General features: G+C 36.9%; 2 protein-coding genes across 2 annotated transcripts; one reads left to right on the top strand and one right to left on the bottom strand.

Annotated features, from left to right (window-relative positions):
- The first annotated feature begins 6,782 nt into the window (after window positions 1-6,782).
- LOC101300945 lies at window positions 6,783-7,337 on the top strand. Its single transcript, XM_004306168.1, has one exon. It carries the CDS (start codon window positions 6,783-6,785, stop codon window positions 7,335-7,337), a length of 555 nt encoding a protein of 184 aa, XP_004306216.1.
- A 2,409-nt stretch (window positions 7,338-9,746) lies between these two features.
- On the bottom strand, window positions 9,747-15,598 carry LOC101315258 (probable plastid-lipid-associated protein 13, chloroplastic-like). Its single transcript, XM_004304317.1, has 7 exons — window positions 15,311-15,598; window positions 14,529-14,650; window positions 14,365-14,448; window positions 14,161-14,257; window positions 13,352-13,568; window positions 11,259-11,311; window positions 9,747-10,112 (listed from the first exon to the last, which is right to left on the bottom strand). The coding sequence occupies exons 1-7, from the start codon at window positions 15,575-15,577 to the stop codon at window positions 10,017-10,019; spliced, it is 936 nt and encodes a 311-aa protein (XP_004304365.1). The 5' UTR covers window positions 15,578-15,598; the 3' UTR covers window positions 9,747-10,016.
- Window positions 15,599-15,897: the final 299 nt, after the last annotated feature.

Genomic DNA, 15,897 nt, shown 5'->3' with positions numbered 1-15,897 from the left:
GTTTCTCTCACCAATGATGTTGTTGCAGAACCTACGTGTTACAGTAAAGCTGCCAAAGATGCAAACTGGCGCTTAGCAATGGAAGAAGAATTTCGTGCTTTACAAAAGAATGAAACTTGGGACTTGGTTCCATCTACATCATCCATGAATGTCTTGCCCAACAAGTGGATATTCAAACTCAAAAGGAAAGCAGATGGCAGTATTGAACGCTATAAGGCTCGACTGGTTGCTAATGGTTTTCATCAACAAGAGGGCATTGATTTCTCTGAAACGTTCAGTCCCGTGGTGAAGCACTCAACCATCCGTTTAATTCTTGCTCTTGCTGTTACCAATGGTTGGCATGTTCGACAACTTGATGTGCACAATGCATTTCTACATGGACACTTGACAGAGGAAGTTTACATGAAACAACCTCCTGGCTTTACTGATCTGAACTTTCCCAATCATGTTTGCAGATTAAAACGCTCCCTCTATGGCCTCAAACAGGCACCGAGGGCTTGGTTTCAGTATTTTGCCGAATACTTGGAAAGCTTGGGGTTCTTGGAGTCTCTCTCCGACTATTCTATGTTTACATATGCACAAAATGGCATTTTTCTTATTCTGCTTATTTATGTGGATGATATATTGATCACCGGCAACAGCAGCAGTCACTTATCTCAACTTATATCTGAGCTAGGCAAAATGTTCTCCATGAAGATCTTGGTCGCATACACTACTTCCTTGGTGTTGAAGCTACTTATGATGGCTCTTCTCTCTACTTGACTCAGAAAAAGTATATTGTGGATTTACTTACTCGAACAAAGATGCTTGAAGCCAATCCTTGTGCAACTCCATCTGCAACTGGTCAGAAATTAAGCCTTCACTCTGGAACACCACTCATTGATCCTACTGAGTATCGACACGTGGTTGGAGCTCTCCAGTACCTCACACTCACAAGGCCAGATATATCTTACTCGGTCAATCAGGTTTGTAAATTCATGCATTCTCCAACCAATATCCACTGGATTGCTGTTAAACGCATTCTGCGTTATCTCAAGTTCTCAGTCAATTATGGCCTTAAATATCAGCCTGGTTCTTTGTTTATAAGTGCCTACTCTGATGCCGACTATGCTGGAGATCCGGATAATCGTCAATCTACTGGCGGCTATTGTGTGTATCTTGGCTCGAACCTCATTTCATGGAGCTCCAAGACTCATCGTACTGTGTCCCGCTCGAGTGCCGAAGCAGAGTAGCGACAACTTGCCTTTACTGCTGCAGAAATTTCTTGGTTAAGGTCCATGTTTTGTGATCTTAATCTATTCTTACAGTGCCCCAAAATTTGGTGTGATAACTTATCAGCTATTGTCATTGCATCCAATCCAGTTTTCCATGCCAGGACGAAGCATGTAGAAGTTGATTATCATTATGTCAGAGAGAAGGTTGTGAATAAAGAGTTGCAAGTTCTTTTCGTTCCTACTGCTGATCAAGTTGCTGACATCTTTACAAAAGGTTTGTCTGCCTCTCGTTTTCATTTTTTGGTCTCCAAGCTTCCTGTTCTTCCCAGACCACTCAGCTTGCGGGGGAATGATAAGCCAAACCTAACAGAATTAAGAGATCATGATGATTCCAGTTCAGATAGGAACAGCTAGTTCCCTAGATTCTCTAATCTCTAGATATGCTATGTATATCCCATGTATCACAAACGATAGAGTTCTGTTTGTATTTGTTGTTATCTCAAGTACATGAGATGTTTATCTTGTAAACAACTGATCTGTATAAATAAAACACAGTGTCAGGCTAGTGTTCAAGCCTTGACATTTACCAAAATATTCTTCTCTCTGTTAGTTCGTTTATATAGTACCTACGTTGCGGATCGATAATCAAAGAGATGTTGAAATCTTGTAACACTTGAAAATATACTAATTAATCAACCACTTCGATCGATCTATATATAGCTGCAGATTAAGTAATTTTTATACATGCGCGCGCAAGTAAGAAATTAGAAATGGAAAAGACCCGCCATCTAAAGAGCGAGGAATTTAAATTAGAAAGAAGAGTCAATCTTGTGGGGCGACTTGGACAATGAATTTGGGTTTGGATTACAGGGTTTCATCATATATATTCATATCAGAAAGCCAATAATTTTCCGAGGATTTTACCTGAATTGGTAGTTGGAAGCGTCTAGCTAGCTAGCTGAAACCACAAGTGTAATACGTGCGAGTAGTACCATATATATCAGATCGAAGAAGGATCTTTATTATGTGTACGTGCATGCCACAATATATATTCATGTGTAAACATATATACACTGCAGCTAGCTAGCTAGCTAGCTCTTCAAAACAAAAACACCAGCAGGCTAGGGGCAATTTTTCGTTTGCTAAAATAATGCATGTAAAACCAGCAAAGATGCCTTCTCAAAGAAAAAAAAGAAGAAGTAGAAGCCAGCGAAGACCCAGTTAGCTATGAGTACTGGATCGTCGAGTGCAGTCGTGAGTGCCGCTCATCCCATGGAAGAGAAGGACGAGGACGACGACGTCAAGGCACTCGCTCTCCCGCACGTCGACGCGCCGTGGGCCACTGGGCCGGCACGAGACCCGTGTGCACTCACTCTCTCCCAGAGATGATGACGCAACACACATACACATGCATGCACGAGCACAACCTTCATCACATTCACATGCACATCGACGGTTAAAGTTTCTCTCAGAAAACCAGAATCTCCGATCCAGCCGTACATAATTCTTGCATTTAGTTGCCTTTAACCTTTTAATCTGCCGGCTAACACGTACTTGTTCTCATCGGAAAAACTAAGATAGTTTCTTTCTTTTTCAAGAACAAGTGAGAATTATAACGACTAATTTCAAAAGTGTCGAAGTGAAAAACTTGGATAGCAGCTAAAGGAAGAACAGTGGAGAATAATGATACCCAATATTTACCAGGCTAATAGTAAAATGCTTAGTTTCCACCAACTATCCAATTTAACAATATATAATATATAGACAATTTATATAAGGAACTGAAATTTACACGTCTAATTTTACAATCCACACTTTTACTTTGTTTTTTTTTTTTAGTAATAATCGAACATACAATGTTACAATTGGCCTAGATAGAATTCGAAGTTAAGATTTAATTATTGTTTTTCTCTCTAGTACTTCTCCCACTGAATAAATAGTGAAGCCAGTTATATATAACATATAGACTTATACATGTATATGGGAAATCATGATCAGCATGATGTAATTATGACGAAGACAAGAAATACAAATAAAGTTGGTAATTATGTTCCCAATAGAAGTAAAGGAAAATTTGAGTTGTCAAAAGCATGACTACCTTTTCTGCATGCATATAGGGGACGAACTATGATGATCATGTAAAAGGAGAGAAAGTGAAACTGGTCGATTATATGGTATGGCAGTTATACCAATTCTACAAGAACCAGTCGTGTGCCATGTGACCACCCCTAACCAAATATATATTCCATTGATGAATAATGCAACCTTATATGGGACACTAATTAGGTTAAAACATAGTCAACTAATTATTCATACGAGACACTAAGTTAGTGTTTAAGAATGATCCAAGTTGGTGTGCATGTGTTTAATTAGTATCGAAAGCTCCATTAGTGAGTACGGTCTATTTTTCTTAAAACCGGCCTCTTTCAACTAGTTATGAGATAAGAGCTTAGTGACAAATCATTTAAATAATCAATTAATGATACAAAATCAAACGTAAATATTCAACTCCTGTTTTTTGGTTCAACCTTTCTATGACTCTTTCAAAATCTAGAGGCTAGGACATTGATTCTTTAGCTTGTCGAGTTATCTTTCATTTTACGGCTAGACATATCTCTCGGTATGGGTTTCCGGCTTCGCAATGATTACTTAGGATCGGAGTACAATTTGCGCTCAAAATATGTAACCCTTTGTATATGCACTCTTTGAAGCTAATTCTCAATCTCAAAAATTTAACTATCTATTTGATTCTTCAAAATAACGAGTGGCATACAACTTCAAAAAGAGTTTCATTTTCTTTATTAAATGAAAAGGGTGAACCACATACCACGCTTGAAGTTGCTGTATAACCCTTCGTACCATTTTGCAAACTGAATTCAACTTGTATGCAAAAGAGATTATGTCCCAATTTTGGTATCATGTAAAGGTAAGTTAATTACAACAAATTGGGAGGACTAAACAGCTAAAAATCATTGTAACAGTAAGAGTCGGTGTTAAACGCGGGATTAAGTACGGCTGTCGTACAATATTGTGGAAAGGCCCAATGGGCGCATGACATTTGGTTGCTTCCAACGACACGGCATTTTGTTGGAATAGTTTAGCACCATCATTACAGATTTGCCCTCCATCATTGCCTACCATGATTTCTCAACTGATACCCTGATGGATATTGGGGAGCATGATCTTTTCCAAATTAATATTCCTCATATTTAACTACAGTTAATAGAGTGGTAACATGGATGATCAAGCAATCTGAACACGATTTGAATCTACAAAATGAATATGTTTCCATTGTCCATGCACCAAACATTAAAATGACTAATAAAGACATAAGACTCAACATCCAAACTAGACCCAAGCCATATATCTAGATTAGAAAGCCACCGGAAACCCAAACTCAGATCAATATTGATCGACGGAAGGTATCCCACTCAATAGATTTATTTTACCTTCAAATATGCCGCAATGGTTACTAAGTAAATTTTGATTCGGATGCTCACCTATGACTTGTATTTTACCACGTTGTTTTCTTATTAGATTTATAATTGAAAAGAATTACGCTAAACTAATATCATTGGCAAAATTGCACCTCTCTCCTTGTTCCAATAATAAAAAGTGTTACTTTTCATCAAGGTTCTAAAAAACGTTGGGTGCTAGTCGGGCGGATAGCGCCCAAAAGATTAATCGAGGATTAATCGGATTTTTATTTTTGTATTTATTTTATTTTTTAATAACAAATAATTATATAAATACAATTAAAATATGTATTATAATGTCTAAAAATAATTTTAAAAAAAACATATAACGCTGAAAATAATGAAAATATATAGCATACGTCCTTAAAGATGTACTAACAACAATGTTCTCAGAAAAATAAGAAATACAATTCAACATTAATTCAACAACAATGTCGTTGAAACAAGTAAGAAACGCAATTAAACATCAATGACCTTAGGAAAATCCGAAAGTAAAAAACACAATTCACCAACTAGGCAACAATGTCCAAATACAATTCAAATAAAGAAAAATACATTCTTGCAAGCCTACTCCTCCAATTCTTCTTCTCCACGTCCTTCAAGTACTTCTTCGGTATCGGAGTCAAACTCAAAATCCATAGTTTCTTCTTCCTCTTCATCTGAATCCATGGTTTTCACTTTTCAAATTTTTTTTTTCCACCTAGCCGCCTAGGTGGCTAAAAAACGGCCGGCCGCCTACACTAGACGATTTGCCTAAAATCGGGATGGCAACCATCTCCGGGAGCCTAGGCGGTGCCTAGGCCTTTTTTAGAACCTTTGCTTTTCACTGTCCTTAAATTATGAATTTACTGTATCAAATTTAAGCAAATTAATCAAACAAATTTGGTTGTTATTAACATAAAATTTTGAGATACATGTTTGTGATACCCACATGAATAGACCTGACAACAAATTTGTGTCATTGTGGTGAAAGAAGTCATTTTTAATATTTTTAGTTCTAATGAAGGTAGCTACTTCACTTGCAACATTTTCACAGGATTACCAACAAATTGTTGTCCACTCAATTATGTAAAACAAGTATAATAAGTTTGTTGTGGTAACAAATGTGGACATGTGGTATATACATATATGAAATTATTATAATCAAGAAAATAAGATAAAATCTAAACAATGAGTTAATGGTTTTTCATTGTCTTGCTTGTCATAGCGGCCACCGGGAGGTCTAGCCGTATAGTTCTTGGGGGTCAACCACATCAGACCTTAATAGCCAACACAAATGACTTGATATTTCATCTTCACAAACATACTATTGGTTAACTTTGTTTATGTTCTAGGATTTTCAAAATTTTCTTAGAGATCTTTTATTGTAAAAACTAAAAATAAAGCGAAAGTTATCAAAACTCAGTTTTAGTTACCACAAACCCAAGAGCTACCAATTCCACTTCAATAGGTTGGTAAACAAAATGACCACTATAAAATGATTCTACTTTGAAGTTTGAACCACCTATCTCTCTTCTGCTCTTCAAGAGCTCAAGCAAGATGTGGAGAAGAGGAGATTCATGCAATAGTTTCTGGTAAGAACTAACTGCTTACATTAATGCAATTGCAAATTGCAACTGGGTACCCTATAATCAATGGATAATAAGCCCTCCTTTAGTTATTGTCTACATGTTCCACCACATAGTTCCCACAACCCCAAATCTTTCAAGGCCATCTTACAAGTTTTGCACTAAACAAACAACACACATACAATTTGTATAACTATAATCAAGAAATACCAATTTGGGTAATGGGGGGACCATTTTGTTTCCATTGACAAAAGCATTTTTGCCAGACAAACCCCCTCTTTTATTTTTATTTTTGTTGAATCTTGTATGTATTATATTTTTCTGATTTGCCATCCAATTGATTAAGTGATTAATAGTTAATTAACATGTAACACCACCCCCTCAATGTTAATCCCTCCCCTTATATAAGTAAGCATCCCCTTCTCTCCCTTCTGAAAACAAATAGATATACACCAACTTCCACAAACCCCCAATCTCCCAATTCCCAACATTTCTCTCTCAAACTTTCCCTCACTACTTTTCTCATGGAGGAGATGATGATGAGCAAGAAACAAACTTGGGGAACAAGCTCAAATGCTTTGGCCGTTCACAGAGACTCGCAAACAATATCAAAACCAAAACCCAAAATCAGAATCATCCACATATTTGCACCCGAGATCATCAAGACCGACGTGGCCAATTTCCGGGAACTAGTCCAGAGACTCACCGGAAAGCCATCCGACAACGGTTGTAGCAACAAGAAGAAGAGGGCGCAAGGAGTTTCACGAAGAGCGTCGGAAGCTCATCATCAGAGAAGTGCATTCATGGCCGAGGCCAAGAAAATGGAGCTGCTGAGAAGTAACGGAGGCGGTTCCGGGTTCCGGGGTTTCGAGCAGCTTCAGAGATCGGAGAGAGTGATCAAGGAAGAAGAGATGATGTGGAATGCAGAGAAGTCAGGTGGGTTTTTGGAGAGGTTTGCAGATTTGGAAGGGTTTATCCAAGAGCTTGGTGAATATCCTATGCTGCCCAATTTGGAGTCTGCTTCTGCTGCTCCAAATTCTCACTTGCTGCATGGTTTTGAAGGCACCCAACTTGTTTAGCTTAGTAGTACCAGTAATTCATCACCATCATCATCAGAAGAAGAAGGAATGTAATGAATCTGAAATTGGGTTGTGCTTAATCTCTTGGGTTTTAAGTTTTTAACTTAACTCTAGTATTTGTGGTTCATTTTGCTGTGTAAATATAAGGGTTTAAAGTTAATCATATACTTTTGGGATATTTTCTGGGTTTTGGCAGAGAGGCAGAGAGATATTGCAGTTGGCAATCTCCATTTGGAAGTAAAGTGGCCATAACATTTCATTTTCATCTTTCTTTTGCAGTTTTGAATTGAATAGTGCTGAACCAGGGTTTTGTTTCTTTCTTTTTGGAGGATAGCTTTCACCCTGCTTCTCCTTTTGTCTCTTGTTAAATTGGGTCTCTCTGTCCATCTCTCTCTTTCAGAGCCATTATGGTTTGGAGAACCACTCTTGCATAACATTGGGCAATTTCAGGCCTGCAAAACCATATGGCTGGCAGTGGCTTGCTCTGCAGAACTTGATGCAAGTCTCTTTAATTTCTTCGTATGTTTTAATTTTTATATACACAAGTCGTCTCTTCTCATTTTCTCTTATCATGTTGACATGAAAATTCAGATACACTACTCCAAATTTAGGAGATACTGTTGAGAAACTTCCATTACTAGATTTTGAACACCATTTTGCAATACCCACTTGCTTTTCATAAGCAAAAATATACCTAGTTGTCTACTAATTTAATTGAATAATACACATTAAAAAGTTTAAAAGAGAAGTAGCTAGTGACGATTTAGATGATTTTCGTTTATAAAAAAATATTCTAAAGAGCAAGAGATATTTCTTCTCACCCATATGTGAATGTACGGAAGGTACATAATGTATACGTATAATTTCAGATACCATAGATGTACATATGTATGCGTATACCTATGTACATATGTCTATATAGTATATAAGCACAAATTAATATGTTCTAAAATCTAGCGATTAGTCGGGTAGGTAAAAAAAAAAAAAAAAAAGAAGAGGGACCTAGCACCACCCAGGTGTTCAAGAGAAAATTAGGCGACCGTCTAGTTGGGTTTTTATCTAAAAACATATTAAAATAGTTGAATATAGAAGTGTAGTTTTCCCTTAACAAAACTTATACTCCGATCCTATATGTTAACGAAAAAAACTTATACTCCTATATTTTGACAAAAAGATTAGTATTATAACTTTATAAGTATATATTATCTTTTTCAATATATTATCTTTATAAACTCAGCTCACCTAGACGGCTAGACGCCGCTCAAATTAACCCAGACAGATGGTGGCGCCAAGGTGGCCGCCAAGAGAGATTTTTAGAACACCAGCTATTAGAAAATCAAGCAGTTTTGCTCGATTCACCAAAAGCTGTGAAATTATTGTCTGGGTTTGCAGCAGAGGGTTAATAAGTTGACTAAGAAACAGCGGCGGAAAGTCAACATTTTAACTAAATGTTTATGTGCAATATGCAATATTCATTTCTTAGTGGCATGATTAGCCTCAAAATCATTGAACCTAAACTAAACAATATACATGACAGGTACGACTCAAAGTCTCAAACCACCTATCACTTCAAGTCTTCAACTATGATGCTATAATAGTGGGCATCTGTTGGTCTACAACGACCGTACACCAAGAGTTGAGCCTTCAAAGACAACGATCGATACCTGAACCCAGAACCAGATTGGAGTTCCCTTATGCACATCACCACTGCCTGCTGCCGTATATAACGAGAAATTCTTGCATATAGCCATCACACGTAAACTCCTCAGAAAAGCTAGCACGTCAGAGACCGAATGTGATATGGAGCATCAATGGTAGTCGATTTAAAGCAAACAGAAAGGCAGTAATTTTCACTTGATAAAGGATAAATGACAACCTTCAATCATGACCGTTATAATAACGTAGATTTGTAATCGAATGTCATAAAATTTGAAAACAGTCAACTTAATTCATGAGACTCCAACGAAAGAACCATTACCCTAACGAATTCAATGGCAAGAGATATGTTCGGCTTCAAAATTGAACGGCCAAGGTTAAAGAAAGATTATGCACTCCATAAGCTTCAAATGATCACCCCATACACTTATCAGTCATCAGATGTTCAAGAGGATCATTTTGAAGAGCAAAAAGGTTTCCTCGACAGAGGCAAATGAATTTAAAACAAGCAACATATAAAAATGGAAAGAGAAAATATTGAGATGTCCTTCCAGGTGATGTAAAGGCAATAACATGAGATGACAAGAAATGAAACCAGCAAGACAGCAGAGCAGAGCACATCTTAGTCAATAAGCGTGGGTGCAATTTAGTCAAGCATGTTCACACTTCACACCAAGTTTTTAATATTCCACTAGTCTCCTTGTTCTTATCCAGTGATTATCTAGACTATAATTAAGAACAAACACATGCATAAAGACTTCAAGAAAACTACAAACACTCAATCTCGGTCAATTGACTTGAATTTTTACAGATATGGAACATTTTACACATTTTTTGGTGATTAATGGTGGCTGGTTGATTTTTTCCTCATCGTCCTTTACTTAAAAATTTCGCCAAAATATTTAGGGAAATCAGAAGAAGAGTAACAACTTATTCAGAGACAAGGACATAAAAGGTAACTATCATTTGAAGGTGAACTCTACAAAAATAGAAAGAGTTTAGTTCCCATACATAACAGCACCTTTAGCTCTCATACTCCGGGATGGTTTCAGCCAGGGGAGATGAGGGTGAATCTAACCTTGTAAGTATTTCAGGAACTCCAGCAGCATCTCTTATAATCTGTATTAAATCCAGAAACAGAATTCAGAACCTACTAATGTATAAAACTGCAGTCATTTAAATACATTAAAAATCAACGTCATCTTCTCATGTCCATCACAGAATAATATTTTGCCACCTCCATTTATAAGAACCTACAGCCGAAAGACACAATGTCCCTGTTTTGTACTTAAAAAACTGGAGCCTCCATATTATATTGTATAAAAAACTGGAGCCTCCATATTATATTGTATATTTAGAGAAAGCACAATTATTATTGACAGTTGGATGAAGTAGATGGCTCAAAAATCAATTGTCTAAGGTTTGACCTCCCCTAAACTCTGTGCGGAGATTTGTAGGAGAAGTGTGCATCTCTTGGGGTAGACCAAAGTCTTACAATCCTGCCGTGCTAAGCAAGATTGATTACGAGCAATATTTTAGTGGTCAATAAAATAATTCCACCGCCCAGAAAGAAAATGAAAAGTGAAAAGAATTGGAATTATCATTGTGGTATAACATTGAAAGACTCAACTACTAAGTTCTTGCTAGACAAATTTAAATTCCAAGCCCAAAAGTTCAAGGGTAGGGGAGCAATTTGAACTTATTTTATCTATAATTCAATCTAAGACAATTGCAAAATCAATTAAAAACTCAGAAAAGGGCATTACCGTTGACATTTTGTGAATTTTCTTTCATGCAAAGTCAAACTAACAATATCGTTTTCTAGGAAAAATAATGGATTTAAAACAAATCTTACAGTTTTGAAGCTAAAACTAACATGCAAAGTGTACTGGAGGCCTTTACAGACCTTTTTACACCACGCACAAAATAATAATATACTTATAAATGGAAACTGAGTCTCAGTCATTTCCCACAGAAGAGGAATGGAGTATCCTGTTTGGGAGATCCATGACAAAACAAAATAATTTATTTTCTCCCAATCTATGAAGTAAGTTCAACACAAACAATTTTGTAAAAAGATATTAGTTGAAGAAAATAGGTTTAAAACCCTAACTGTAAGTTCCACCGAGTTTGATACCGAAGTTTTAAGTTTACAGAGTAATAATATATCCATTTCTGCTAACCATCAGTAACATAAGAGGCTCAGTTTTACACAGCAAAACATAATTAAACTGAAGTACAGATAATAGTAAGTAGAATACTTACCATTATCTCCATATCAAGATAGGAAATCATGAAGAGTCTCTCGAAAGCTCCAGCTGCAGGCAAGAAGTAAAGCTTAGCATGGATGTAATGAGAGCTAGGTGAAATAGGCCAAATTAACATAATAATAGTTTATGGAAGGTTAAATTGGTATATTTTATCTTGTAAGACGGGGCATTAGCAGGGATCGCCACTGACATACATAATTGAAGCTGATCCTTCCAAATAGTTGAGCATAGAGCAGTACACTTGGCATGGATTTATAATAAGAACTAGGTGCATAGAGGCAGAGATGAGATGAAATCAGTAATGAAAAGGAGTAAAATCTCAAAATTGCCTCCTTTATCATATTGAATGAAGCATTCTAGACACCCACATCCAAACCAAACCATACATCAATAAATTGTTCATTCAATGCGTAAGGATACATATGAATGTCAAAATTGTTTACAAGATGATATTCAAATATCAGCAGAATTTGAACGCACAGAGTTTCAACCTCAACCAAAAGACTATTGGGGGAGAGAGTAGTATGATGGCAGGATTTCCATGATGAATATTAAATTACTAAGACATGAGAGATAGGTGGGATAGGTGGATAAAGTCTAAACAGCAATGTGGCTAACCAGAAGTCATTTTACATATTCCCCAATTGCCATAGATGGACAAACCTCTCCTGGGGCATCATTATATAACACCTACAATTTCCAAGGTTCTTCTCAATGATGGTGCCCCATAAGAAGTTCAATCATTTACCTCCAACACACACTTACTCTATGATTTGGGGGGGGTTGATGAATGAACATTTATCTTTTAAGAAAGCAAATGTTATAGCTCCATTAACTTCCCCAACCTAAAATTTAATTAATAGTAAATAATTGACATCTAATTTAATTGTAAAAGGAATATATTCTGACTTTTATAATCATGACATAGGCAAAAAAAATTAACCAAGTCTACAGGCTACAACATGTTCATGAAATTCATAGTAAGTGTATAATGTTTAATCACGTCTTCGGCAGTATCCCTAGGAAGATCATGACTGGCATTGGCTTTTTGTTGAAGGAGATTACAAGAATATAATCAATAAAGAAAACATGATGGCTAACCAATTGAAGCAACTGATGCTGGATAAGAAGCTGAAAAAGGCAGAAACTTTTTTCTTTATGACCACAAAACCACAAGCAGAAAAGGTTATCTCTTCTGCAACTTTGAATGCGGCATAAGAACTGACAAACCATTGTTTTATCCTAAGTAGTAAATTCCCTACATTTCTTATATTCCCTAATACATTACGTGACTGAAGAAGAACATCTAATAAAACATGTAAAGGAGATGATCGTGAGAAGTTGCAAAAGGTAGAACCCTTTGTGCTTATGACAACAGTAGCACAAGAACAAAAGGTTATCTACCTTTTCCAACTTCTTATGCGGCATAAGAACTCACAAACATATTCTTACCCTAAGTAATCAGTTTTTCCTGAGTTGAGTATATTAGAGCATCTCCAACCCTTGGTCTAAAACCTATAATAGGTTTAGGATTTGTAAAATCTCACCTCCAACCTACTACCCAAGTTGAGCTAAAATAGGATTTACCTAAAATGTGTCCTATTTTGACTCAACCAAATAGGACCAAACCTATAATTTATGAGGGTGAGTGGGTGTGGGCTACTGTCAGATTTTATTATTAAACAATCAGGTTTTACTTTATATATGATTAAATGATGATATAAAATGATTAAATATGTTTAGGTTTTGCCTCCATGGGTTGGAGAAGCAAAACCTATATGAATTTTATAGGTTTGGGTGGCCTAAAATTTGAATATAGGTTTAGGATTTAGACCAATTGTTGGAGATGCCCTTATGCCATCACATATTACCTGACCTTAAATGGAGAATATAACAAACATGAAAGGGATTGATTAAAGTTAAAATTAACTTTCCAAGTTTGAGTTTTCTCAAATTTCCTAAACCATTATATTACGTAGTACCTGATCACAAAAGAGAAGCTACTGTTCTGACGATACATTTGGGTTACATATGTGATTGTGAAATTAGGATAACAAAATAAAGGGACAAGAAGAATATTAAACTCACTTAAAGGAACTCTCAGCCCACTGGCTAAGGCATCCCTAATTGGAACAGGAAGCTGTTGCACTGTGTTTATTGCCTGACCAAGTGCACCTTTTAGCTGTTCTGGTATTGTTTCTTGAATAACTGTTGGTGTGTCGAGAACCCCCTCAACATATTCCTCTTTCATTCTAACTGGTCCCTCCACTGACAACTTGGTTGACAGAGAAAATTTGCTTTCTATCTGCAAACAACCAGAAAGTTCTTCAGAGTGAATGCTCACAAAAGTTCAATTCGTTAAACTTCAACAGAACAGACATCCAGACAGTGACATTGGTGAGTGTAAATAATAGATAACATCATGCCTAAATCAACAGTTCAACATAGGTCTTTAATATCTGTCATTTCACCAAATTACTGTTGAAATAAAAATTAAATATTTCTTGTTTTTTCTTTTATCTGTTTTTTTTTTGCTCTGTCTTTTCCTTTCACAAGTCTTATAAATGAACACCAATAATTATAAAAAGGGCCAGGACTGAACACAGATAATTGCTCGGCTTCCTAAGAGTACAAGAAAAAAAGGACGAAGACATGATGCAAATTTGCAAATTTATTTGAAACAGATTGATTTTGTGATGCTCTACCTAAACCACTTGCACAAGCAAGCCAAAGATCTGATGCAAACATGACCAACTCTAGAGCCTGATTATGACCCGCTCAAGTTCAGTATCCATTACAAATCATGCTTGAGCTGTGAATATAAATGTGACTTGCATTTTAAGAATAAAAGATGAGTACTTTCGCTATATGGATATTTTACAGACAAAATCTAATACCGAGTTCAATATTTTCATGTTTGCGGTAATCTTTGCATTCCCATCCTTGATGAGCACCTCCATTTTTGACAAACTGGCCAATGTTGAAGGAAATCTCCTGGAGAGAGAAGTTGCATGAATAAGATACGCTAGCTTTATATTCAAAACTGAAGACAAAGCAAACTATTTGAAACCGATACTAACAAAATAAATAAAAAAACTCACTCAAACAGAAATCTTGCAGCAAATAAACCAGGGCTTCCGGACCCAAACCACTCGAAATTCCATCGTCCTTCCAAAAAGGGAGACCTGGGAAGCTGAATAAACAAGTGAACAAGTCATCCAGAGCACACAAAATGTGGGAATGCTTTGTTCTGATAAGCGCTTACGTTGTAGGGCGCGGAGTTGGATTGACCCGCTCCAAAGCAGTAATCCTCTCATTGACATCAATGCGCTGCATGTCTGTCGTCTTTCCAGTGACTAATGCCTCGAAACCCCCAGCATCTTTGAACTGAAACAAAAAGATACCGGCATTCAATTGTTAGGGTGAGACTATGTCAGACCAATAAAGAAGAGCTGGACTATGGATTTTCAAGGGAGACAAAAAAAAAAAAAAAAAAAAAAAAAAACTTAAACTGTACTACATGACTAGTCTAACACTTTGTAAAGAAACTATACCACCGAAACTGAATGGAGCTCAATATTTGAACACTAGTGTGCTTTCAATTTGCATATTAAGAGCTCATTATAAAAATTGTACTTAGCAGCATAATTTGAAAGTAACAACCAGACTGTACCTCACATTTTCTCATATATTTTCAGTGTAACTCTCCCTAAACAACTAATTAAGTATGATAATTCAAGATAACTAGGTTAAAGATAATTCAAGAATCGTAAATGTTAAACTCACTAGTCTAGCACGATGACAAAAAAAAAAAAGTCTCATAGAGCTCAACATTTGAGCACAACAGCTTCGATTTGGATTCAGAAGCTCATTAGAAAGTTAATATTGCACTTAGCAGCATAATCTGAAAGCAACAACCAAACAAGCCAGCTCACATTTGCTCATATATAATTATCAGTTCAACTCTACCTAATCAACCAACCAAGCATAGAAAAGCTACCAAATTATGAACTAATTAGGTTGAAAATCACAATTATCGACACTCACGGCGAGAAGCAGTGATTCTTTAGCGGAGAGCCTCTCCATTTCCTTAGCATAGGCCGCCGGAGCTCCGGGCACGACCTGCTGAACCATTGCTCGGACAACGGACCTCTGCAGACTCCGCCTCCGGTCGTCGGGGACTTTCCGGCCGGAGTGCGGCCGCCTGGCGACGGAGACCAGTGAGGTGGTGGCGGTGGAGGAAGACGACGACGAAGACGAGCAACAGGAGCCGATCACCGAAATCGCAGAGAGCTGGCTCTGTAAGGTCGCCATTGGAATGAATTGGAGATTTTGGAGGAGAAAGATGTGGGTGGTTCAAGGACGCGAGGTAAGTGTGAGAACTGAGGGGTATTTTCGTCTTTGAGTAAAATAATCGACGACCTGCGTTTTGATAAAAAAAAGCCCACCTTAGTTGCATCCGCATGCTTTGTAGCGTTTTTATTTGTCTAGTGTATTCATTATCCAAACTAGAATTTTACCCGCGTGTTACCGCGTGTTAGCGCGGTGTATATATTTATGGTGTGTTTAGATGTAGGTGAATTCCTGAGAATTTAATCAAACATAAGGAATTCCCAATTTCTTATGACGGTTTC

This window comes from Fragaria vesca, linkage group LG6, assembly GCF_000184155.1.
Source record: "Fragaria vesca subsp. vesca linkage group LG6, FraVesHawaii_1.0, whole genome shotgun sequence".
Classification (NCBI taxonomy): domain Eukaryota; kingdom Viridiplantae; phylum Streptophyta; class Magnoliopsida; order Rosales; family Rosaceae; genus Fragaria; species Fragaria vesca.
Note: the sequence above shows the minus strand (reverse complement) of the source record. Positions and strands in the feature narration are given on the sequence as shown.

Bases quoted from the DNA above. Each gene is read 5' to 3' on its own strand.
- LOC101300945 (XM_004306168.1), top strand. From the start codon at position 6,783: ATGGAGGAGATGATGATGAGCAAGAAACAAACTTGGGGAACAAGCTCA.
- LOC101315258 (XM_004304317.1), bottom strand. From the start codon at position 15,577: ATGGCGACCTTACAGAGCCAGCTCTCTGCGATTTCGGTGATCGGCTCC. The intron at 14,651-15,310 runs GTGAGTGTCGAT...TTTTTGTTTCAG, and splicing joins AAGAATCACTGCTTCTCGCC to TTCAAAGATGCTGGGGGTTT. The intron at 10,113-11,258 runs GTAAGTATTCTA...GATTTAATACAG, and splicing joins ATCTTGATATGGAGATAATG to ATTATAAGAGATGCTGCTGG.